The 27,163-nt window shown below is 42.2% G+C and overlaps 1 protein-coding gene across 1 annotated transcript in view; it reads right to left on the reverse strand.

The window, feature by feature from the left end:
* Nucleotides 1-25,510, reverse strand: part of NEO1 (neogenin 1) — a gene marked incomplete at its 5' end in the record, with an annotated part of 204,531 nt that extends 179,021 nt beyond the window's left edge. The window contains one exon of the mRNA XM_082005375.1: nucleotides 25,396-25,510. Within this exon, the coding sequence (XP_081861501.1) occupies nucleotides 25,396-25,510 (115 nt within the window). The remainder of the gene's footprint in view (nucleotides 1-25,395) is intronic.
* Between the last annotated feature and the right edge of the window lie 1,653 nt (nucleotides 25,511-27,163).

Consider the following 27,163-nt stretch of genomic DNA (forward strand, 5'->3'; position numbering starts at 1 on the left):
ACATTATTAATTCTAGAATAAAATAGCTTTCAAAGTTCTTTTCCTTTATCAAATTACTTTCTAAACCCGGGAGAGGGGCAGGGAGGGACAAGATGAACTCAGCACATTCATGCTCAAGTACTACTTACATCGCACTGTGCCTGAGGGTCTCAAAAGTTTGGATATCACTGAATATGGTGCTGCCCAAATGTACTTTACTGCAAGTCCTGCAAAGCTTCCAGTTTAAACAGGAAGATGTGCAGAAGGAAGGAAAAGAACCAAGTTAAATGACCTTCTGCAGTTCATTAATGAGGTACTTAGATTTCTGTTCTCTTCAGAAGTAAATCAATTTAATCACACCCCAATTAGTTCAGTTCAAGCAAGCACAGCCAGCTATTACAAAGCTGCGCAGAAAAACAGAGTGAGTTTTGTTAACTCGTTCTACAAGCTGCTAAAACATCTAAACCCCCCGAGAGGCCAAAGCTAAAAAAGAACCCAAAAAAAGTTATGTTCAAATTATAATTTAGCTGAGCAGTGACAACTATGTGCAGGTCAGAGATGGAAAGAGCAATCAAGTCCAAAATCCTTCTGCCCACGAAATGTCAGTGACACTCATTTACTTAAAAGCAGCTAGAAATGGCAATACAAGGCAAGTTTTGTACGCATACACATATATACAGACATATTTGCACACACAGTCCCAACTTGCAGAGACTCCCAAGTCTATATTTGCAAATTTTAAGCAAATTTGACAGAGGTAAAGATTTCTAAGAGGTCCCACAAAATTAATAAAAAGGCAGTCGCATCAAGGATGAAGATATACTGCTCTCAAGAGGAAAAAGGCTGCAAACTCAAACTTTTTAGACAATCAAAAAGATCCACACAGTACTTCAATGCTAATTACAAATATATTGCAAGAATTATTCATTACATTGCTTGCAGAACGATTAATTACTTCCCTCCTTCCTCCCAGATTTGTGTTACAGAAACAAAACAGAGCAATAGAAACCCTGAATACTACTTTTTGAAACCATGAAAACACACTGGTAGTCGCACAGCGGTACTGCTCCTTTCAGCAGTGCCAATCACAAGGGTACAGTACATGGAGATACAGCACTGATGTGAAGCGTATCGCCTGATTTCCTGATGGACAGCAAGTCCACAGCCCATACCTAGCTAGGACAGCTTCTTCCCTTTCCTTCAGATAAGGAATTACCTGCAGCACGCTCCCCTACTCCTCTTTAAGGTGTAGCCTTAAGCTCAACACATTTACAACCGAACTTGAAGAAAACCTTTAATAAACACCAAACACAGCTGTCCTCTCTCTCCTAAAGCAGGTAACAAAGGAACAGCAACCAAGTGCAACTTCTTTCACCTGCTTCCAGCACCTGACTATGAACTGGTTCTGATTTTCAAAGCAACTACTGGATAAAGCCCTTGCTACAAACACAGGATTTTAATTCATGAAGCGCCACTACAGCAACATTTCTCTGGGATAACGCAGACCTCATGGTACCAGTGCACCAAAGACACTATCTTCTCTCACAGAGTAGTTACAGAATTACTCCTAGGAGGAGCATCTGCAAACTAGTTCTGACCACATTTAAAGATAGTCAGACTCTCTTACTTCATGTGGCCCACCACAGATTTTGCTTTTTCTGTATACTGATGTCTCATCCAGTCAGGCTAAACTTGGGGGAGAAGAAAGAGGAGAAGCAGCTGGGCAGGGTTCTCATCAGCGTGGTCTGCGCAGCAGCAACAGGCAGCAGTGAACCACCCTGAAGCAGACTACAAAATTCACATGACAAATACGGCACTTCGCAGCTTCAAAAATGTGTTTCAGCTCCCTCAATAATCTTCTGCTGGAGTCTTTTAGTCAATCAAGTTAACAGCATCTGTGCCGTAATGGTAAAAGAACTTCCACAAAATACACATTACACAACTGGCAGCAGGGCAGGGAGAGAAGAGGCAGACAAGACTGTTGTACGTGCCAGTTGGGTTGTTCTATGTTAACGTTTTTCCTTCACACCCTGAAAACTAGTGAAATTTCTCAAATTTTTTAGTTCTCCTCAAAAACATTCTCAAATTCATGAGACATTTTTATATATTACCAGATTTTGGAAAAATCGGAACTCAAACTTGCTCAAGTTTCAAAACAGCCGTGTTCAAATACATAAAAAGCTATTCCTCATCTACATTATCATAAGGAAGGACAGACTGATTTTACACTTTAGTAACACTTGCAGTTAGCTAACCAATCATTACTACACCTAAGACTATGTACTTACATGCTGACAGTTCTGATCTACATTAATAAGACAAAACCAAAGAAATCGCACCTCTTACAGCAGGAAAAGAACATACTTAAATCATATCAAATTTTCTTTTTTCTCATAGACTTCAGTTCTCAACAAAAAAGCCAAAGGGGGTTTAATCACATGGAAAAAGATATTCCTTCCTTTTAAAATCAATCTAATCTAGTGAGGATAAAATGAACAGGAATGGCAGTGCAGCAGCACAGTGATTCCCACCCTGCATCAGACTAACCCGTCCTGGCTGGTGTTGAGAGCCGGGGGGGACGACACCAAACTGCAGTGGGCTGACCCTGGCTGGACAGCGAGTGCCCACCCAGCCGCTCTGTCAATGCCTTCCTCAGCTGAGCAGGGGAGAGAGAACAGAACCAAAGGCTCATGGGTTGAGATAAGGGCAGGGAGAGATCACTCAGCAATTACTGTCACAGGCAAAACAGACTCAGCTTGGGGAAATGAGTTTAATTTATTACCAATCAAATCAGAGTAGGGTAATGAGAAATAAAAACAACTCTTAAGACACCTTCCCCCCACCCCTCCCTTCTTCTCAGGCTCAACTTCAGTCCCAAATTCTCTCCCTCCTTCCCCTCAGCAGCACAGGGGGGTGGGGAATGGGGGTTGAGGTCAGTTCATCACACCTGGTCTCTGCTGCTGCTTCCTCCTCAGAGGGAGGACTCCTCACACTCTGCTGTGCTCCAGCCTGGGGTCCCCCTCATGGGAGACAGTCCTCCACGGACTTCTCTGGTGTTGAGTCCTTCCCACGAGCTGGAGTTCTGCACAAGCTGCCCACAGGCACCGTCCTTCAGGAACAGGCTGCTCCAGCCCGGCCCCCGCGGGGTCCCGGGTCCTGCCAGCAAACCTGCTCCAGCCGGGGCTCCTCTCTCTCCCCACAGGGCCATAGGCCCTGCCAGGAGCCGGCCCCAGCGTGGGCTGCCCATGGGGTCACGGCCTCCTTTGGGCATCCCCCCGCTCCATGTGGGGCCCTCCCCGGGTGCCGATCTGCTCCACCGTGGAGCTCCATGGCCGCAGGGGCACAGCCGGCCTCCCCAGGGGCTTCCCCGGGGGCTGCCGGGGACCCTCTGCTCTGGCACCTGGAGCACCTTCTCCCCTTCCTCCTTCACCAACCTTGGTGTCTGCAGAGCTGTTTCTCTCACACATTCTCACTCCTCTTTCTGGCCACAGTTCCACCGTTGTTAGTTTTCCCCTTCTTAACTCTGTTACCCCAGAGGCACCACCACCGTCACTGATGGGCTTGGCCTTGGCCAGCAGCAGATGCATCTCGAAGGTGGCTGGCGCTGGCTCTATCGGACATAGGGGAAGCTTCCACTACCAAAACTTTGCCGTGCAAACCCAATACGTGAACAAAGACCACATTACGTCGCTCTGCCACTAACAAAAAGCGTTACTAGAGAAAGCACAATACAGGCACAAACAGTATAGCTGTTTTCAGAGAAGGTAAAATTAAAATAAGGAAAACGGGGGGTTCCTATCAAGGTAATACACAGAAACTCAAGCTAATCTTCTCTTCTGCCTCCCCTGTTACACTTCCCTTGTCTACCTTTTCTCATCCTACCAGGTAAAACAGGCATACAGAAGTACAGTGAAGCTGACAAGCTGGCATTCAAAACTAAAACTGGAGCCACATGAAAAATGATGAAAGTTGGATCCATTCCTATCAGCAGTGGAGAGCACTGCACATTGCAAAGAACTGCCATGAACCGTTTTTCTCAGGGTAGTTAGGAACCTTTTTAAACGGCCGAGCTTTAACAGTACTGGATGTCACTTTTCTGACATCTAGTCTATAAAAAAGTTTCCTATTATTGAAAAACAAGTCCATTTTTTTCAAGCTCTACAGCGTGCAGGTTGGTGCTCTTAAAAAGAGAGTGAGCACTCCATATAGTTAGCAGACAGGAGAAGTTCCCATTTCCTAATAACTTCCTGGATATTTTACAATTGCTTCCTCTCAGGAAGTTTATTCAGTCTTTGTAGCTCCAACACCAACAATTCTTGTTGAGAGGCAAGTTGTCCAAGAATATTAAAAGCACATTCCTAAAACACAGACACAGGCCTGTTTCTGGCTCACCAACAATACGTTTTTCTTTTGGCCAAACCTGTAACTCTAAGGAATGAGAATAAGAGTGAACTGCTCAGGTAATGCCCGATGTCTCAGGCTTTTCATAATTCATCTGTAAAGCAGCACGGTCTCCGAGCACAAATGGAAAAGCAAACTGGGGGACAAGTCTGAAAGAAGAAAACTAATATGCAGTAAATCACCACAAACATTGTGGGGGGAGGAAAAGGATTTCTTTCACAACACATTTAACCTGATGCTTCTTCATTCTCCGAAGACCTATTTTTCCCCCTCATCTTTAAGGTAACAAATAATTCCTTCCAAAACAGTAAATGTATCTGCAAGTACAACAGATCCTTTTTGTTCCATTTTTACATCGTAAAATTTTAGCTGCAACTGAAGTTAATGTGTAATGTACTAGTTACTTACTAAAATTCCATCAGACTTATTCTCCATAGAAGCGGTGTACTTCCAACTAAAAAAATTAGGTCACCAGAACTTTTAAGTCAGGATTTTATCGGGTGGTGGCCTTTCAATGCTTGGTCAGACCAAAGGAAAAATGGAACCCCAACAAAAAAAAACACTAACACGCACAATCTATTAATCCTATTACTCTGAAGAACAAGAAAATGGAGTTTTATGGTATCATCCCATTTGTTCTAAAAATATTTTATTATTTTAAATCTCCCCCCCCCCCCAGCCAGGCTGGTAATTTTCAAGATTATATCCTGTAATCTCAACACCAAATCTTAATTTTTGGACTGAGAAAGATATTTTATGTATATCATCAGGCAATCATACAGCTTAAAGCCATCTATATTACTTTTTACGTGTTATTACATTAGAAAGAAATATTTTTTACATAAAATTGCTTAATATCAGTGTCAAGCTGCTCTTCTAGAGAATTAACTTGAACGCTGTAAACACATGGAAGAGTCGTTTGGTTTTCCCTTACTGTTTTTTTTTCAAATAGACATTAAGATGCTCTTGACTTTCAAGTTTACCATGTTCTGCACATTTAAGATCTATCTGTTGAACAAAAGTCTCTGTAGTTGGTGAGCCAAACAGCTTTGAACACAAGGTCCTATGATCTTTGGTTCTCACACGCACTTCTTAATTTACAGACTGGAGCAGAGGACACAGTCGCCCTGATTTTTCTGTTCCTTATCAAGATTTTTAAGGTTGCATAAAGTATCTACTGTACTTTCATCAAAGTGTCTGTTTCTTGCACTAGCATAAAGCCTGCTATCTGTCACAATCCAGCTGATCACTTAAACTCTACTTCCAGTCAAGTGACTTCCCCCTCCTACTCATATGAATTTCTTTTAAATGTCAGGCCAGAGTACTCAGTTATGCATTAATATAAATGTTGATTTTAAAGTAGGCAAAGCTTACCTTAAAAAAAAAAAACAACACAGCTTTAAATGATACCCTGTGTTTAAATAATATTTTACCCACCTTGCCAGAAAATATTCAGATAGGATTAACAAAAAATTTACAGGAGTTAATGAGTTAGGAATTGCTTGAAAATGAGACCTCAGATTTTGTAAAAAACAAGAATAGTGATAATTTCTAGTAATTTTTTTTCCAACTTGCTATTAGTAACCAAATCCACAAGGGAAAAACATCATAACAAGAAGTATGTCAGCGAATAACTAGAAACTATTTTGCCATAGATGTTACCCATAGCCGCCATCTCCTTTGCACGTTCATCAGTTTGATTAACTCTGCCTCAGGGTGAAGACTGCTTGTCACTTTTGCAGCACTTGGCATCTTCAAAGCCCTTTAACAACCTTCACTAGTTAGCAGTAACAAGATTATCCTCTAGTCCCAAATCCGAGTAACACAAGTGCGGTAGTTTCACCACCAGCTTCTCACGAAAGAGAACTGGTCGTAAACGTGGACAAGCTGAAACACTCTGCTAAAACAGCATTAGGAAGGATACACATTATTACTACATCCTACTTGCAATTACGGAACAGTAGAGACACACTGATTTATATCCCTGTTCTCCACTCAAAATAATTAAGAAATGAGTCTTGATGCAGCTGCCTGAGTGAAAGAAACACGCCAAGTACACCTGAACAAGAAACTGGAGAAACCAGGACAGAGGCAACAGGGGGAAGATGAGATTTTAAGGGAATGCACATGCAAAAGTTCCGCGCCCAGAGCTCTTAACGTTAAATAGATTAATGGAAACTACCTAAGTTGCACTATAAGCCTGAAAGCAGCTAAGTAGGGAGCAGAGGGAACATTAGTGCCAAGTTTCAGTAATTGATTGTGTATGCTCGCACGCTGTATCTTTCCCCTCAAACTACATTTTGCCTGCATATGGTTTCTCTTTCTGCCACTTTTAAAGTGATTTATTCTCTTCAAAAGGGGAACTGGGTCTTATTTTGATCAAATATTTAGGACCTTTTAAACATTAAAAGCCACAAATTACAAAGAAGGGAAGTCAAAAACAGTGAAGTAAGATTAAAATTGAAGATAAGCCACAAATATTGAAGTAAGGAATGAACAAACAACTAGCAAAACAAGATTCAAAGAACTAAAAGGCTTATGCACCCTCCTTGCAATGTCTGGCTCCTTACTGCTACATAACTACTATGAAGATCTTAACCACACAGGAGCTGATGAAAGGGGTCTGAATATAGGTCAGCAAAAGGCTTTTAGATCCAGCTACGGACACTAATTAGATCATTTTCCGTTATTAAAAAAAAGAAAAGAAAAAAACTCCAAAACAAAGGGTTTACCCCTCAAAACATTTTTAATTCTTTTTTTCTCTTTTCTTTTCTCTAATTGTCAGTGGCCTTTGGTTTCAAAGCAGCTGGTTGCTGCCCCAGATCTGCAATTGTCACCAGAACACACAAAACACGTCAGTGACCAAACTAAGCAAGAACCTCCAGCAAAAGCAAGACTGAACAACATCTGCAGCAATGCACAAAGACCAAGGGGGTCTTCAAATATGTTTTCAAGATATAAAAGAATTATTTAGTTTTTCTAGGAGAACATTGACTGTTTTGTTTGACACTGCCAAAACCCACAAGGTAAAAAAAAAAAATCTGACTTTTTTTTTTTTCCCACTAAAGCATACAGTATAGCTCAGTTCATACAGTGTTCCTTGTACCAGCTTGTTTATGCCTTCTCTTCTGTGAAACAAGCCTTTATGTCTCCATAGTGGAAAAACCCACTGGTTTATATCCTTTGAGATGTATGCAGCCAATTAAATTGTAAAGTAATACCTGTTTCAAAGTCTAAGTCAAAGAAACTATACATTCCTGGACTGGGACCAGAGCCAAGGAGGTCACCTTACACCCTGCGGTCACGTGAGAATATTCAGGTTTTGGAATTTGGTATTTTGATTTCCACATAAAGTAAAATTGGAGGCTGAAAGGATGAAATATTGTGTATTCTGCGCACACAAACTGTGCTCGTTTCTCAAGTGATAAAGTTAATATTCCAAGGAACAAGAAAAGACAGTTCAAGAGTTCATAGTGATTTCAAGCCGTTCAGACAGACTCAGGAAAGTGACAACTGCTTGTAGCTCTACACTTCTCCAAACTAATTTTTACTCATGAATAAACTATTATGTGACCAGACTATATATGCATAAGAATGGTATCATCTGCACAAAACAACAGTGAAACACCACATTACAATAAAATCCACTTGTCAAAGTAACAAGCCAAGTAGATTTATTTCCATATGAAAACTGTTACAAAAAGACTGACACATTTTATTTTAATTTCTAGTTTTCTTCAAAATAAACAGCTTGCATGCAAAGTGCCTAGTGCCACTAGAAACCGCTACTGGAGATGCGATGCACGCAGCATAGTGCCCACCCAATTGCTAATGCAGTTTCACGTCTACAGAATTCCTTTAATTTCACACGGCAGGAAAGATATGTAAAGATCTACAGGAAGAAGATACTACAAAAAGTAGAAAAAAAAAAGCTAAATAAAACACAAAGTGCATACAAGGATAAATGGATTACGATTTGTCTGTGTGACAGAAAGCACAGCTTAGTCTCATCACCAGGTCTTGGTCATTAACGGGGACCAGTTCCCCAAAGAGCGCGGTACAGAAGCCCTGATGGGCAGCCACTGCTTCTACTTCCAGCACCCGCGTCAAACACCTGCAGCCAACATTCGGCAACGACACCTTTACACTAATTCAAAGAACCCAGTAATGCCCAAAAGAACTTCAGTATTTCAGAGAGCAAGCAAGCAGTGCAGCACAATGAAACGCAATCGCTATTACCGGCACGGACACCTTCTCAACTCGCAGGCTCATGAAACGGCGCAGCGAAGGAATGAGATCACGAGGGGTTTCGCTACTTGCCAAGTCCCCACAAGGTGAGCTTGTCTCTCGCTGTAGAGCGGTACAGACAAGGACACATCTTAAACTGCTTTCAAGCAGGTCTTTGAGCTAAATATGCTTTATGTCTAAATTTAGCAGCATAAATCTGTATGCATGGTACCCTCTATCTCCAACTGATGCAAATTAAAAATGTACCCTGCCATGGAGATTTTTGGATGGATACTAGAAAAATTCACCAAACAAGTACTTACACGTTTTTGTGACATCTGTGTCCGACAGAAGCTGTCGAGTCAAATTCACAGATTCTAGTCTTCTGAATTAGCGAGTGAAATTACAGGGCTTGCTTTGGAGCTTTCAAGACACGAGGCAGCTAGCTGTGCTGTATTCTCACAAACCTCTCTGGTTTAATATATTAAAAACTATATTGCTTAGCCCACTCGAAAAATCCTTGCAGTGACTATCCACTTTTAGTAAGTTTACTTTCTTGGTCAGATCCGTACCATGCCACAAAACCCGTACCCATATAAAAGACTGTTCTCTGCCTGTTTATTAAAATAATATCCCAAGGACCCAGAAAAACTAAAGACAGATAAGAAGTGTTAACAAAAATAATCCATTTTAGGCATAAAAAAAATTCTGTATATTGATTAACTACTCTGTTTTCACAAAAAGAATTGACTTAATATTGACATCATTAATATCTAAGTGAGATTCATAACGTTTTTCAGGCAAAGGATACAAAGAGATACACCACTGACTAATGCTTGGATAAACAACATCAGGAATGCATAGCTACATTCCATGTAAGGTGTCTGTACCTCAGTAGCTTGTAATATTCCAGAATAATATTTTAACTGTTTAAATTCAGACATCAAAAAAGTAAGATTTTTATGTTTAAGTCATGCGAAATCAATTGTGTTGACAGAAATACAATTTGAACGTATTTACTTAGAAGCTTTTCTGCATTTCTTTGGCATACCGAAATTCACTTAGTTTTCATAGCATGTGAATTTTTCTTGCCAAGAAGTAAAACTCAAGATTTATTTACATCTCTGTGTAAATCTACAAAGTAGCTCTTCACCATGAAAACGTTTTCAGTGCATGCGTGAATTATGAACAATGAACCACCTATTCAAACTGCCACGACAGACTGCAAAAGGCTTTGTCTTTCATATCCGTCACGTTAGAAGTAACGGGTTTAAGTTCTTAAGTCTTTCTAGACTTTATCACCACTAAAAATTGATATAATTTTGACTCAGCTATTAGCCAAAACCGGTGGCAGAGAGGCACGGCAGGGCAAGAGTCACTTCAGGTATATAGCAATTAGTTGTAATCCTGGCCCGTAGTGTCCATAGTTACAGAATGGCATTTAATTTCTCAGGCTGCATAAATTCAGCCTTCATCTCTTCCCGCACCACAGGACAAGTGTGCTGCGCCATGTGTAAATTACTCCTCGTCCTGGGAAGGAAAATCCGCTGGGCTTTAGCCACTTCTTTTCAAAGGCAGGGGAGTGCAGCAGCCTTTCCCCAATCACAGCTCAATTCTTGCTGCCATTGATGGCTAACAGCTTTCTGCAGCCCCCCGCTGCGGCCTCAGACATTCCTCTGCTCTGTCAAGCAATGAAAATATCAGCAACAGGATTAGAGCAAGCCTCGGAAAGAAAGACTAGCTCTCTAACATCCAAAGCCTAGGAAAGAACACAGACGTCTTTCGGGGTTCACAATACCGGTAATGACTCTAAGGTACAACCATTAATGGCATTTTTTCGGAGCTCCAGACAAATTAAGACCTCTAAAAATTCTGTGATACTTTTGCATCACGAGAAGTCCTTGCATTCCTGCAGGATGCAGCCAAGGTTTGTAAGTGTTCATTAAGCGGGGCAGACTTCTGCTCTTGCACTAGTATGTATCAGGAAAAAGGAGAACAAGCAAAATTAGAAAGCAAGACTTCTCTTCCTATTTGAAATCTCAGCATAGGCACTGCCAGCTACTCTATTCTTCCATTCAGCTTCATACTGGAGTGGTCAAGGGTTAAAGCGGTTTGAAAAACAGCATTAAAAAAGGAAAAATATTTTTTCTACAATGTGGAACAAGAGGAACGCTTGAGAAAGGCTCTGAGCACCACGCTAATTGAAAGAAAACAATCCCGAGGAAGGAGGCCCTCGCTATGGTATTCAGGTTTGGATTTTACATTCACCTACTTAGCCAAGTAAATATATCTAAATAAAATTATTCAATCACAGTGCGGCTTCCAGGCCACATTAAGGTAGTATGATTCTCATAATTACACTCCTCTTCACATATTTAAAAAGCCTTTCAACGTTTACTAGAAAAGCTAATTGCTGACAGCCAGAAAGAGCACAAACGCTATCCTTCCCAATTCTGGGGTAGGGGGAGAGTATTCTCCCCCTCGCCACCCCAATTCTCAGGAGCCCTACTCACCTCGTAGCTCTGCTGAGCAGCTCCAATATCCTTACAGAGCTGGTGAGGGGTCTGGAGCACATGTCTTATGAGGAGCGGCTGAGGGAACTGGGGTTGTTTAGTCTGGAGAAGAGGAGGCTGAGGGGAGACCTTATCGCTCTCTACAACTACCTAAAAGGGGGTTGTGGCGATGAGGGTGTTGGTCTCTTCTCCCAAGTAACTAGTGATAGGACAAGAGGAAACGGCCTCAAGTTGCGCCATGGGAGGTTTAGATTGGATATTAGGAAAAATTTCTTCACTGAGAGGGTGGTCAGGCATTGGAACAGGCTGCCCAGGGAGGTGGTGGAGTCGCCATCCCTGGAAGTGTTCAAAAAACGTGTGGATGTGGCGCTTCAGGACATGGTTTAGGGGACATGGTGGTTCTGGATTAATGGTTGGACTTGATGATCTTAAAGGTCCTTTCCAACCTAGTGATTCTGTGATTCTTTACAGCAAGTCCCAAAGTAAATACAACCTTCTCCCTACAAAAACCAAACTATTTCTGTAACTTTATCAAGTGAAAGCCTACTTCTACGAAGTACATACATGTTTATGCATTACACTAGCATTAAAGATGCACAATTTTTAGATTTTTTTTTTTTTTACCATGTAGATAACTACCTCAGTTTGCAAATCCAGCAAAGGTGGAAGGGACTTGTGTACAAACACATTACTCACGCACACAAAATCCGAAGCTCAGCACGACACAGTACTCATTCCCACTCCAAGGTGGATTTGCACAGAGAAGAGGAAGACACCAAAAGATCTGTCAAACTCTTTTGCTACCATCATCTGGTATGTTACGCACACCAGTGCTGCTGCCTAACAAGCGTCTGTGGCACTTTATGGCTCAGCTCACCACCCCCCTGCCTCCCTTACACATCCAGACTGCATCCAACTCCGGCCTTTTTGTTGTTGTTGTATGGTATACGTGTTTCTCCCTTACCTGTATTTGTGTGTACATTACCCATCTCGTACAACTTCCCACAGACGCTGTGGGGTGGGGAGGGGGACGCAAAAGAAAACCTAGCATTTTTTTCCAAGGTTGGAAAAAATCCATCAAGCCAATTCATACAGAGAATTTTTGAATAAAATTCTAACAGGGATTTTAACGACAAGACTTGCATACAGTTTCCTAATCGTTATTCAAGTTTAGTGGCTGACACAAGCCAGGTTATGCCCACGTTCCAGGAAGTATATTCTAAAAATTCTTATTTTTGTACACCAAAAATCATGAAGCAACTTCAGGAAGATCTTACATGACATTACAGCAGTGCTCCAAAAATATCTCCAAGTTATCAGGACAGTTTCTCAAAAATGTAGATGCTTAATTTAAAATTACCTTCCTATTGACTAGAGCAGTTTAGATCTGTCTACTACAGTTCTGATCAGCAGATTTCTTTAGCCAAGTATAGTAAGGTAAAGAATGATTCCAGATGTCACGAACAGTTTTAAACAGACTTCCACGATAAACATGTTTTTATTGATCCTCTTCTGTAAAGCAAAGTTTGAAAGTGCAAAAACGTATATGAAGGAGAGAAATCAAGTCAGGTCCAGTTCTATCTTTATAGCGACAAAAAAGTTAAACGTAGGGATGTCAAGGCCACAGCAATTAAACACTTATCACAGAAATATGTTTTTAATTTTATCCAAAAGTTGTGAAATCCAGCATAGTAGTAACTTTAGAGGCAAATGCTGAGGAAGCGCACTACAGAGTTTACACAAAGGGGAGGGGTGGGAGGAGCTAACCTAAAAAAACAGCAACCACCTCCCCCAAAACAGTTTATTAAAGGAAGAACTCCAGCGTCAAAGGGTATGACATAATTAATGTGCAAAGCCGTTGCGATAGTTACAGAATTTAAATGGCGCTTTCTGGTAAGCTACACGTTTTGTAAAAGCAATGTTGTCCAGTTGCTCTTTTCCTGCATCAAAAGCCTGATAAGGAAAGGAACTCGGAGACCTCATTTTTAAGCTTTTTGGGGACAGCTTTGTTTTCTGCCAAATATTTTCAGCATCTTAATCTGAGTTTGAGCAACCTATATGCTCATTGGCATACTGAAATGCAGGTCAGCTACAATTACAAAAATTGGAGGTCTTATGGTGTTTTTTTGTTTTTTTAAAAGTTGAATTTTGCCCAACTGGTCTATTCAAGCTTATGCTTTCATTTTCACCCCACTTAGAGAGAGCAGTAATGCACCTGCAGAGGCCATTACAGCTACAGCGTTCAATCAATTTTTCTCCCTATGTGCAAATTAGAAGACCTGGAAACAAGTATTACTTTTTTTTAATTCTAAAAACATTTAGGAAATGGCACCTCAAAAGAAAATTACTTCTACAAAGATACCACTGAAGGCTGTGTTATAGCCTTAGAAGAGCAATTACAGAACAAGCACGGATGTTTCCCATTGAAACTGCTATATGAGACTGCATAAACGTAACAGGTACTATCATAAAAGGTGGAAGAATGAAGTGTGGAAAATGCTTTTACAGTGATACCCAGGTATCATTTGGTCAACATCTAAACCCCTTCTACCAATCTCTTTGAAAACCGCCTGAAGAGAAATTTTCCAAACTATGAAGCAAAAGGTGTTCTCATTCCTAGAATTCCAAAATGCTACCTAGGAGACTACAACAGTTCCCACAATTAAAAAAAAAAAACTGCGCAGCACTAACAACAGAAATATTTCTGCTTATTTGAAGAGAATAGGTGATAATTCCCCACCCACACAGCACCTTCGGGAGCCCTGAAAGAAGATCAAGTCCTGTTTCTGAAACCACTAATAAGGAAGTTATTAAAAAAATCAGCAATAGCATCCACCACAGCTTCCTGGCCACTAGGGAACAGACTATTACCTCATTCTACCATCACGTTTCAGGTGTTTCAAGCAGCGACATCACCTCTACCCATCAGTTTTCCAAACATCTGTGGTAAGGGGTAACCCTAGGCAATAACCATACAGCTATGAAAAAGGAATTTGGGTATCAACTTCTCTCTCCCTAGCTGAAATCAAACTCTACCCATTTTCTGACACTGCAGGACAAAATTGAATCTGTCCTAAGTGCTCAAGTCCATTCCCATGTCATAAAACCTTTTCTCCATTTTGCTCTGTGACAAGAGTTGCACTTTTACAAAAAAAAAACCCCACATAAATTTTCAGTCTTTGGGCTACTGATACAAGCCAGCAACTCGCCCTACAATCCCCTTGCCTTTCTTAATACAACCGACATGCAGCAAGACTGCACAAGTTACAAATTAGATGCTAGCGACGTAGGTAGTTCACTGAACGTGTTGTGATTTGAGGTTCAGTTTACCGATTCAATCCAGCTGCTTTGTATCCCAAGGGAATCACAGTCAAGACAGACCAGTGAATCTAGCTTTGCATTTGGTAATAATTCAACAAGGCACCTGATACCACCAGTAGCTCTGAGGCAGAATCAACAAAGGCTTTTTTTTTTCTTTTAAATTAACACCATCAACCCCATCATACCCTCTCCTCCACTCTGTGCACTCACAATAACCATGCAAGTTAAGAATGATAAAGTTACTCACATTACAGGAGCTATACTAGATTTAAGCTCCATATATTAATCTCCAGCCATAACAGAAACAACCAGTTGATAACCCTTTGCAGCCTTCTGTGACCTGTTTATAGGCTGAACGTGGAAACAGTTTCTTTAGGATCACATAAGATAAAAAATAAAGGCAAAAAATCTATTTCTTACAGGTCCTTGCTTATTTATTAAAGTTAAAAAGGACGTGCCTAAAAATGTTATACTGAAGTAATAAAGCCTGTGCATGACAAACATGAATGCAAAGATGCTGAAACTCCAAAGCATAGGTTCAATCTCTGCTAGGGAGTCATGACCAATGATACCTATAGACGAAGTTCCAGAGAGAACAAAAAAATAGGATAGATCAAAAAACACACAGCGATCACATCTAGTATAGACAGATACTTTCAGCCACCATGAATGCTGTCTGTTCTCCTTTAGATTGATTCCCACAGTAAAATGAAAAGCTGGCAACAGCAGCAAATAAACAAACAACTGGGAAACACCACTGTAGAAAAAGTAACACTTCAGATTTTGGGCTGATAATGCTGTTAACCATGAGCACCAGACACTCCAATTGAGTTGAACCAGAATAAGCCTTTAACTAGCACTCCCCAGAAGTCAGAATATATCAGATCCTGCTTTGGATGCATCTGATGACTGGCTTCTCCTGCCTCCACATTCAGGAATTGACTTCTCTCCCCTCCAAAAGCCTCAAATTTGAAATAGGAAAACCTCTATTCACATGCTGTGCTGTCACCTAGCAGATTCTGCCTCCTTATTTTATACTAGACCTACAACATTTACATCAGCTATAAGGAATACTACCTGTCTGTACCCCAAGACAACAAACTGAAAGGTGAAGAATGCCAATTTACACTCAATAGCATAATGGAAAAAAACTCAGTGCCTCCCAGTATGGCACTACATTTCCCATAGCTATGGTTTGCGTGTATTTTATTTCATCCGCCTCTCAAAAAAGTGATAGGACCACAACCAGAAATGGTTACCAAATCACTGCGGATATCTACGTCATTTCTGACCCCTTAGTATTTAGATTTATTTCAAAAACTACCACAACTTCAACTAAGGAGATACGTAAAAAGAATCCAGAGCAACAAAACTAGAGTACCTAAAATTAAGGCTCCGAAGACCTGAACTACATATAAGCAAACAACTGCATGCGACAATGAGGATAAATAAGCTATTTTACACTTCAAACAGAAGATAAGCCACGTCACATTCTAGAAAAGGAAATAACCTGGGAAAATTATGAAGGAGAGCTGTCACGCCCAAAATCTGCAGCATACTCTAATAGCTCTTAATGCTAATAAAAATAGCATGTCCCATAATATGTATTTAAATTTGCCCTTGCAAATGAGTAAGAATATACTCCTGTAATTTCAGATGTAATCCCCAAGACTGACCCTTTATCAGCATCTCAACAAGCCAAGATGCATTGCACCGTTACATCGGTTGGTAGAGGCAGGTCTATCAGCATAATGACGACTTCTACCTCTGTATTATTATTATCTCCTTAAACAAAAAGGAATAACTAAGTAATTTCAAAAAACCCTCCCCATACCTGCGCTGCAGAACCACCCAAAATATACCGAGCTAGGCCACAGCGCAGAAAAGGAGTAGTTTTCCGTCCCCCCCACTTGCTATACAGCCCGAGTACGCCTAACCTTCACGCCAGCATCCCAGGGTGTGCACATCCCTGACACTTAATTTCAGCATTAATTTTTGCCTGAGAAAAACTGAGCAATAGGTCCTTAGCCATTAAATTGGCTGCAAGTCTCCACGCATTGGGGGTCGGTTTGGCTGCCAAGTTTGCTTCCCATGCGCCTTCGCTAGCAGATTGTCACGTTATACGACATCTATCAGCTTTTCTTACACTCCCAACCAGGCTTCAATTCAGTGTGATCCTTACAGGATTTCATTATTGGTACAGGGATGATTTTGAAAGTCCTGGCCTCACAAAGCTACGACACAGCTGTTAGCACATGGCAGACTCACAGTGACACCTGAAATTATAGGCTATGCAAGGCAGTCATCATCAAACGACGTTTCCTCTGGATTTCGAGCGAGAAAGCGGCTAGTGCATTCACAGGATTACCTGGCCACCACCCTTTTCTGAAAGTGTAACCTATTTGGTAGTTTTACATTTGTTGTTCAAGGCCAAGTATTTTAAGATCAAACTTGTAGATTCATTCCCACTTCGTAACCAAAGAGATTTCAGCAGGGGGAGGGGGGAATAACAAACCAAAACAGTAATTAAAGCTAAATTTGAGAATGCGTTACCAATCTAAAGATGAACTCTTCTGAAATATTTCATTAGCAAATTCATTTAAAAACAATAATGCAGGCTTTCTGACAAAATTTTAGCCTACAGAGCTGAAATCGATGTGCATCGATAGTACATCATAATATTGAAGATTAATATGGTGACATAAAACACGCAACACAATATGTTCACAGTGCTCTTCACCTGCAATTGCTAAGCTGACCTCTGCCCCCACCAGAAAAAGCAGTCTCGCTTTCCCGTGACGCTGTTCCCACGCGCCCACGTCACCCACTCCCTTCTGCTAATACAAGTAGTCATGCAGGCACATGGCACCGCAGAGCAGGGAACTGATCCCATTCTCCACATCCTCCATGCGTGCTTGTGAAAGCAAGTGGAAGGTCTTCCTCCTTCTAATGGCACTGCCAGCTTGAAATGCTGAACCTAAACATGTAAAAATAGGATTAACGTTTGGCAAAGACTTGCTATCTGCTGCGTTTCATACCTGCCCAGACACGTTTCTAATAAAAAATTCACAAACTGATAACAAAATACCTGGATTTGCTGCAACACGAGCACTGACAGCCCAACACCAAAAATGCCAATTCCAACTGCACCGGAGTATACTACAAACTGTTTAGGTGCCCTACCACACCAAAAGAAGTTTATGGATGCAGTTTTCCTTTATTTCCAGCTCTTTCTTCCTCAATTCCTCACCTGTTTTCAAACAGGAACATTTGGCTTTATAAATTACTTCTGGAGATATTTCATCTCCTTGTTAGTACCCAGCTTCCCTCTCTGCTATGTAGAACAACGCAACAGCCATGGATTGCAAGCAATTATTCATTTTTTAACCAATGTGACAGCAACCCCTTAAAATTCAGAAAGCAAGCTATACTCCACTTCTCAATACACTCAAGAGATCTTAAAAGTCATGACAGGTCTGATGACTTAAAGGACTTTTGGCAGCCTGTTCTACTTTTAGAAAGAATATCCAAACACCTCTATTTGTGGCTCTCTCTTTCTCGCTACAGTTACATTATAAGGTTTCAATGCATGAACTGGCAGAGCAGCATTAAGAAGAGATGTTCAGGTTCATTAACTATCGAGGAAAATTGAGAAAGATGAGGCTTATACAGAAGGACTCGACCCCACCTCCACCCAAGTGGAAGCAAGCTGCTGGATCATTACACTGAAAACTTGGAGCTGAAAAAAAGGCTGGAAGTGCTCAAGTCTGTCAGTGATTTCAGTAATACAATGGTGTCCCTGACAAAAGTAAGATAAAAAGATAGATCAGTGGGGCCAAAATGTTCAGAGATACTGTTTTGACTTCCAAGACAATGCAGTGGCAAGTGCTATGTTACAGACATAAAAATATTATATGTGTTCATAGATTCACATAAATATGAAGACAAACTTGGATTTTCCATGGCTCACATGGAAACAATAAAGAAGCACCACAGTAAAGACTATAATAAAGCAAAATTTTTATAGAAAAACACTCATTAATACCTGGCTGGAAACTACATGCAGAACATTAAATAGATGGAAGCTGCAGACAAGCACAGTATCTTTTCAAAACTACGAGAAGTCTAACTTAAGGATTTTAATAGGCAAGAAACACCAGTTAAGCCTATATCAGTACAAACCTCAAACTACAGAATACCATACACATGGTAGCAGCACTGCATTATTCACCTCTGAGTCAACATCAACATTAGACATATGTCAAAAGAGTTAAAAGCACATCAAGTAAGATAAATATAGCACAGAATAATAACAACAACAACAGCAGCAGCAGCAGCAATGGAAAACTACTACTTTGACCAAGTGTCACAAAACATGACAGCTTCAAGACATGTAAGAAAAGACATCAAATAAAAACAAAGGTAAAATTTTAAGAGCCCATCTATATGTAAGGGCAGAAAGCTAGAATCAAAAAAACTCAGAAGCTGTCCACACTTCTATGCCAAAGAGGAAGATAAAAAACCATAAATAGGTGGCAAAGTTCAATAGAGCTTTGCCAATCAAGCAGAAATACAACCCCACTGAAACCCAAAAGGATATGAAGTACATAGGCAGTTAGAAAACTAGGAGAAATGAAATGAAATTTTAAAGGAGCAGAGGGCAGAAGTACAAAAACTTAGGAATTACTGGTCGTACTAAACAAGACAGCAAAGACATTCAGGCCTTCAGTGGCAGTCAGACAGGTAAGGGATTTTTTTTTAGCCTGGCCCTCCCATTATTACAGAGTAAAAACACACCAGGTCATCTGAAGGGCTGAAACATCTGATGGACCTCTAAGTGACTCAGCTACTTCCAAAAACTAACACACCTTCTTAGCCTCTGTAATAGACGAATGAAAAAAAGATATCAAGTATACAGTTTTAAGGTTTTTCATGCAACAGTAAAAAGAAATTAACAAAAACATGGTAAGATTCACTCCTGTATGGGGAACAATTAAAATCCTACCTAACTTAGCTACAAAGGGGAATTGTATACTCAAAATTCTTTGAACAGATGAATGTAGTGGGTAATTTTGTCACAGAACAGTTTTTCCACTTTAAAAAGACCTCTGGACAAAACTCTATGACCAGAGGATACCAAAAGTTATCAGGCCACTACGCTTTGATAAGACACAAAATATTCGAGTGGCCATAACTCATAGCAATTAAAGTCATTCACAGGAGCTAACACCTACCCAATGCACTAAGATGGTCAATAGATTAAAATTTGCAAATGAAGAAATTCAGCATAAGCAGAGAACTTGAATTTCTTCAGTGGTAACCAGTATCAAGTCAGCTGCACAAACTGCTTCACAGCAAAGCAAATTCACTGTTAATGTATGCAGAACAATGAAGAAAAGAAAAAAGATCTAACACACAATTCACTGTTTCTACATCAATTTATCAACTCAAAAGAAGATCTCTTACTGAATAACTATGAAGACTGGAATGCAAGAGGAATAGGAAGCATAAAACATTGTCACATCATAAATTACCAGCACCTTCCCAAAAATGCCATTCTCCGTCCTGGCCATTTCATGATAGCAAACCAAAGCTGAACCGGGGAAGTTCAAAGACTGGCAAAGAATCAATCAATGCCATAAAAAAAGATAAATATGTAAATTCAGGTATTTGGAGGCCAGTGGGTTCCTGAGTTGGACAGCCCCTTCCGAACAGCACCTTTAAGGATTGGGTTGTGATCTTTTCTCTGCTAACACCTCCAACTACTTTCAAGTACTCCAAAACATCCAGAAGCAATGAGGGTAAAAAAAAACAACTCTTTGCTTTGTAGTAATTTACTTCTTAATCTTATTGTTAAAGGGACATTAAATAGTTCTCACTGAAACTACACATTAAATCTCTTCACTTTCTACAACTCAAACACCTGACGGTTCTCACATACTCCAGGGAATTACCCAAACTCCCAAGAAAGTTTAGCAGTAGAACATTGCCAATTCCTTCACTCCCTTTGATAAGGGCAGCTGTAACAAAAAAGCTATTTTGACTGATGCAAAAAGGGTTTATCATAAATTGATAGTCTGTTTATTTTGTAAAATTAAGATACTCTCTTCAGCATGAATACTAAATGGTAAAAAAACACTTAAAATTAAAGCATCTAAAATACCACATAAAGCTAGGGTTTCAGTTTTCCTAAAGAACTCTACAACTATACACATACAAATTGTGCTTATCTATTTATATGGAATTAATCAGGATTACCACTTCCATCTTGGCAATTTAACTGGAGAAGTAAATCAATAGCAGCAATCATTAAAATATGACTGTTGTTTCCACAGTGCTGAGACATTTTCCCTGTTAAGAGGAACTGGTTTACTTTTTTTTTTTTTTTTTTTTTTTTTTTTTTTTAAGATCAATAGCCTCAGAGCATTATATTTAACTATTCAAGGCATGGGATCTATTTCAGCACGATAACCTGAAGCAGCACCCCTCTGCCTATCTGGGGCATTATCTCTCCGCACCCAGAACCCAGCACACAGGCTAAGCGAACGCAGATCACTGCCTCGGCTACCGTTTCCAAATGTTGCACTAAGACTTTTGATTTTTCAGGGCTTGAACACCCAGTTATTAACATTCACAGGCAAGTAAATAAACCCATTCTGTAACTAGCGTTCAAGTCGAACGCATGAGAAGCTGCAATCTCGGCCCTGCAGCCAGCTGGATTCTAATACAGCGGCCACCGAAATCCCCGCAATCTCGTTAAACAGAAGTAACAGATTCCTTATGGGAAATGAGCATTAATCAGTTATATAGCAAGAATTTCAGTTATACCTCCTCACAGACAACGCAAAGTGAAACTTTAAAAATCCTGCATATATGAAATTACTGCATGTTTAGAAAACTTAGCTACAAACACACCAGCATACCTTTTATACATGAAATTATTTCCATGCCCAACTAGTGATGGTACGAAAATTTGCTTTCAAACCCTGTATCATACTTGGGCTGATGTTGCACAAGTGAAATGTTTTTATAGTTTGAAAGTAAAGGTTAAGAAACATACTGCATTGCTCTCTGTGTAGTTTTCTTAAACTCCCACTCCATTTCCACACTCTTTATCACTCTCCTCTTCTTGGCAATGCAGCAAACACACGGTGGGTGCCTAAGTAGTTTTCAGACTTCCCTGAGAATCTTTGGTTGAAAGTTAATGTCTTGCAAATTAGAAGGACATTTTATCACCAGGAATAACCAAATACTCTTATTTATGTAAAGAAAAATCTACGGTATGTAATTTCCTTACTTAAATTCCACCGATAAGCTAGCGGGAGGTAACTGAGCCAAGTAATTTTTTTGTTTTTTTAAAAGATACCTCAATTTTTGTTCACAGTTTTTCACTGCAATAAATATTAGGCACAGGTGTGTACACACAGCTTACAATTTTTAAATGGAAATAATAGTTTATTAGGATAGCTTCGTAAGCAAGGCAAATCATTTCTTATAGGAGATGACTGATAAAGCAAATAAACACACGCTGCAAGAGCCATAGGCAACTTTGACACTCCTAGCCGAGGCATCACCACAACCCCAGGGAAAGGCAGCCCAATTCACAGATTATTCGAACAATAGTTCATCCGCGCAAGAAACATGCTCCAGCATCCACAGACCTTTTCGCTGCTGCCTACTGGATACACGTGTACAAGCTGTGGTGCTGGTCTCTGCACGTGCCCGGAGCTAGAAGCGATCACGTTGCTTCTACCAGATCATATGCAACACCCAGAGCATATTTCATATAAATATGGTGTATGTCAGCACACGAGGCTGACATACACCATATTGATATGAAACGGGAGCATCAGCTGGAGACCTGTGCTTAAGTGACTTGGGATGTAACTGAGACCTGAATCTTTCTACTCTATTTTTAACCTGTGATATATTTAGAAATAATCAGGAAGTGCATAGAAAACAGAAACAAATTATGACCTTATGTTTCTAACGAACCCAGAAGATCTACACTCCCATCTTTAGCCTTCAATACGCTCCTGTCCCAACCTAGAAGGAGCATCCTACAGAACAGCACATACTGTATCGATGATCTGTAATCAACACGTTGCTAAAAAGACCTGTTCAGTTCTGGGAGCCTTACACAGCTTTCATGCCCACCAATTTCTAATTGCATTTGATTGTGGACTTCTGAAACCACCGGTTTGTCCTTTAACAACAAAATACATATTGATTCCAAGGACTTCAAGAATACTGGGAGAGACAGAACAAATTCCCTGCTTCTGAATAATCTAATTTGCAATCTTAATGGTGTACCTAGGTTATCACAGCTTTTCTATTAAAAATTAAAAGTGACACCAACTTAAATTTTATTCTCAATAACGCAATCCTGTATAGATCAAAGGTTTTACATTAATCTCAATTCGGTTGCAAACAGTTACACAAGGCAGGATTTAGCTTCAGCTGATGCTTGTTCTTTACTACTGATTTTTTTGGCTTTATTCCCTTAGCTCAGTGAAATATTGTCCTAATTCCAAAATCAGTAGCTCATTTTACCTCATTCGCAAAGCAACCAAAGAGACTAGGAAACATGCTAATGTCTACAGATACACAAATAAATGAAGTTGTACAGTTTTTTCCTGAAATAATTTAGCTACACACTTTTCTTCTTCAGAGAGCAATGACTGGCTATTTATAGATGGGATCAAATGTCACTCAAACATGCACAGCTACATACAAAGAATACAGGCTTCCACATATCTAACTTCTGCTCTTTCATGTCATTTTTATTAACACCAAAAGGCCAGCATTGTTTTGGGCAGGGTTTGGGGGGGGATTGGGGTTTTTTTTTGTTTGGTTGGGGTTTTTTTCTCATTAAAAATCTATTACTCTGGACAAAGCAAGAAGCACTTCTGTCTTGTCAAGCAGAGCTGCAAGTCTCACAGTCTAAACCTCCATCTGGACCTAGAAACTGGATGTTCCTCTGCCTCTCTGGCCCTTCACGCCAGCCTAACAAGACCCTTCAGAGAATGCCAGAGAGGTCAAGCTTCACCCATTCCTATTTAATAAAAAAATATTAATAATCTGGTGGGAAATGTTGTGATTTAAGATAAAGTCCATTCACTATGCATGAATTATCTCATCTTCATTGAGACAAAGAATCAAGACAGCCTCTCCCTCCTCAGTTATTCACTCCCTCTAAATAACTGGTACGAACACCCTCAGGGTTAGGGGAAGTCTGGCTCCTGGTCCTTACCAGGGATGAAAGGGGACGGTATTCACCCATACAGCATAAAAGCACTTTCCACAAACAAAGAAAAGAGGAAAGAGTAAGGGTTCACCAGAACTTCCAAGATTTCCATGCCATTACTTATGAATTCCCACCCCGATAAAAAGTCAGCTTCAATGAAGGATTTATTTTGCATGTTTCAGCACATCACTCCCCCTTTGCTGACTTAATTCACATATTTGGCTTCAAGAGATATAAAACTTCACCTGTCAATTTGGTTTCGTCAAACCAAAAAAGATTTTTTTTTTTTTTAAAGTAGCAAAGAGCAACCAACACAACCGTAACTACGGTGAGCTGTCAGTAGAGCAGTAAATACTGAAAAAGAATCATCACATGGTAAGATTTTACACATCAAAAAAGTAACTTATCCGTTACACATACTCTGAAGATCTTTGAGCCCAAGTACAATATTTTTCAAAAGGGAAAAAAAAATATATCTGCTTCAGACCTGGAATCTGCAAAGCTTGTACTGTGTAAGAGAATAAATAAATATACTCCCCGTCAACAGGAGTCAGCATACATGGTTACATCAGTAGTATCTAAGATGAGAACTACCACGAGCATTTCTGCCTAACGTGATTTGCAACTATACCATTTAATATCAGTTTAACCACTCTCGCCTTTCCAAGTTGCTAAAACCCACTCACTTAACCAGCAGGGTTTTGTTTTGTTTTTTTTCCAAATTTCACTTGCACAAAGCTTTTCTTTTAAAACATCAGGACTCAATCTACAGGAGAGCATTAAGAAATAAAAAAAAAAAAAAATCCCAGCATTCAACATCCAAGACCAGATTTTCTTTCAAGCTTTCTACTAAGTTCGTTGCTGACAAAGAGGGGGAAAAAAAAAAAGTTTCTTTTTAAAGCCAACATTTTGCAAAACGAGCAGGTAACATTACTGCAAAACTAGAGAGCCTTCTGCAGTATTAACGGTCTCTTGCACGGGCCTTTTTAGAAAGCCTTCTCCTAGGCAGACCATTCTTCATCTGGATGAGATTATGGCTTTCGTAGCCTGTAAAGAACCAGGATTCAATAACGGATCATTAAAGGTAACAATAGCAAAAGGTGTGAGAACTACAGCGACTGAAATGCTGCCAGACCGCTCCTTTCTGGGCCACTGCGGCACAGTTTTCAGGCAAGTTCCCCTCTCTCCACAGGTTGTCTGTCAGCCCCTCTCCGGTAACGAGTCCCCGCCGGTTCCAGCGGCGTTCGCCAGCTCAGGCGGAGCCCGTTGGAGCCCCCCGCTCCTTCCACGCGTGCTCCGGCACACGGCCGGCGGCACAGCCTGCCACACAGGTGATCCGCCGAGGCATGTAGGCTGCGGAGCGGGGGTTCAGGTGTGCCTCGCTCGGCTCGCCGCGCCGGGCGCTGGCAGAGGGGACCGCCCGCTTACCGAAGAGCGCAGTGGCCTCTGCTGGTGCGCGCACCGCCGCCGACACCGTCCCACTGGCACCGGCGGAGCGGACCCCCGCGACACCGGGAGGCGCGGAGCGGGCAGCCGCCACCGCCCCCTTCCCGCCGCCCCCCCCCCCCTCCGCCGGCGGCTCCCGCAGCCCCCGGGCCCCAACCGCCACCCCCAGCCGCTCCGTCGCGCTCCCGGGGCCGCCGGACGCCCCCTCCCCGCGCCGCCGCCGCCCCCTCGGCGCTGTCAGGGGCTCGCTCCGCTCCTTACCTGTGAGGAGGCTCTGGGAGCCGCTGCGAGCGGCGGCGCCGGCCGGGTCCGGCTGCCCGAGGAGAAGGGCGATCCAGAGGGAGCCGAGGAGCCGCCGGGCTCTCCCCGCCGCCATCTCTCCGCTCCCCGCGCCCGGCAGCCGGGCACCCAGCGCCAGCCCCTCCCCCGGGGGGCTCCTCCTGCCTGCCTGCCGGCCGGGGCGCGCTCCCCGCTCCTCCGCCGCCGGGCTGCGCCCCTGCGGCACCCCGAGGAGGCGGCCCTCAGCCGGAGAGCGGCCAGCGAGGAGGGCGGGCGGGCGGGAGCGGCCAGGCTCACTCCATCGCGGGCCGGTCCCAGCGCCGGGCTCGGCGGCTCCCTCGCGCGGAGCCTGAGGGGCGCTCGCCGCGCGCTCCTCCCCTCGCTCCCGCCCACACAGTCCCGGCCCACCCACCCCCCTCCCCCCGCCGCCCGCGCGCATGCGCCCGCGCGCTCCTCCCCTCGCGCTCCCGCCCCGCGCCAGGTGTGCGCGCGCCCGGCCGCTCGCCACTGCGCCTGCGCACGAGGAAGGGCGGCACGAGCCGGGAGCGCTGAGGCGGGAGCGCTGGGGCGGGCCGGGGCGGGCCGAGCCGCCCTCCCCTCAGGCCGCTGCCGCTCCCCGGGGCCGCCACGGGCCCTGCCCTGGTCCCGAAGGGAGCTGGGCGATGAGCTCGGGCCGAACCCCCGCGTTTCGGCACGCCTCGGTAGCACGTCGCTCCTGACAGGGTTGCAGGCAGCCACGGCGGCAGCGATGCGATGAAGTTTCCGTCTTTCAGTGAAATAAACTTTTTATTTTCCCCCTCTCTTCGCCCGAGCCCAGCGTGGCTGCGAAACCTGCACGTGTTGCCACACACGAAGACGTGCGAAAACGAATTGCAACGGGCCAACCCGGTTATCTGTGCAAATTGGGCGAGTCGGAGGAGTAGCTGCGGAGCACGGAGTCGTCGTGCTGTGTGCTGCTGGCAACCGGCAGGGAGATGCGGTGGTCCGGCTACTGAGAGAGGAAAAATCTTTTAAAATCTTGTAAAAATAACTCGCAGAAACTTGTTTTCGTAGGGGGGATCTCTGCTGCTCGATTTGGGATGCCGACTTAAGTAATAAGCATGTTTCTCAACAAACCAAAGGATAAATAAATGTGAAGAAAAGACCAAACATGCTTTAAAAAGGCAAATGAAATCTATTTTCATCCTCGGGGGGGGTAATTAGTTTTATACAGCATTTACCATTCAAATCCAAACGATTTGAATGCTGCATCGTTACCAGACGGTTTTAGTGTTCGGGATGCCATATCCTTACAAAGGACACAATAAGAGCTATAAATATACATTCCTCCTTCATTAATTGTACAAAGTGTACCCTTATGTTTTTTCCATCTCAGCTTGTTGCCCACTAAATTGTATTTTTACAACATGCACACTATCCTTGCTCATGTTATTATTGACTAATTGAATCATCTCTTTCAGTACACAAATTACATACTACCAGGGCTCAAGAAGTGGTAACGGTGAGATAACCGTAGCCCTGGGGCACCGCAGGATGTGAAACATGGGTACACACCCCCCCAAAATGTGCGTTTGTACTGCAAAATGTTTTAAAACTAGTTTTAAATCATTTGTTCCAGAAAGAAACTGGCTTTTCCAGTGACACTCCTGCTAAGGAACTGAGGACTAATTTCAGGGAAGTTTACCTTGATAACCTCCGTGCATGTGGTGAGGGTGTCCCTCTTCATGAAGGCACCTCTGTATTCCCGTGA

This window comes from Phaethon aethereus (assembly GCF_964289735.1).
Source record: "Phaethon aethereus genome assembly, chromosome: 12".
NCBI lineage: Eukaryota > Metazoa > Chordata > Aves > Phaethontiformes > Phaethontidae > Phaethon > Phaethon aethereus.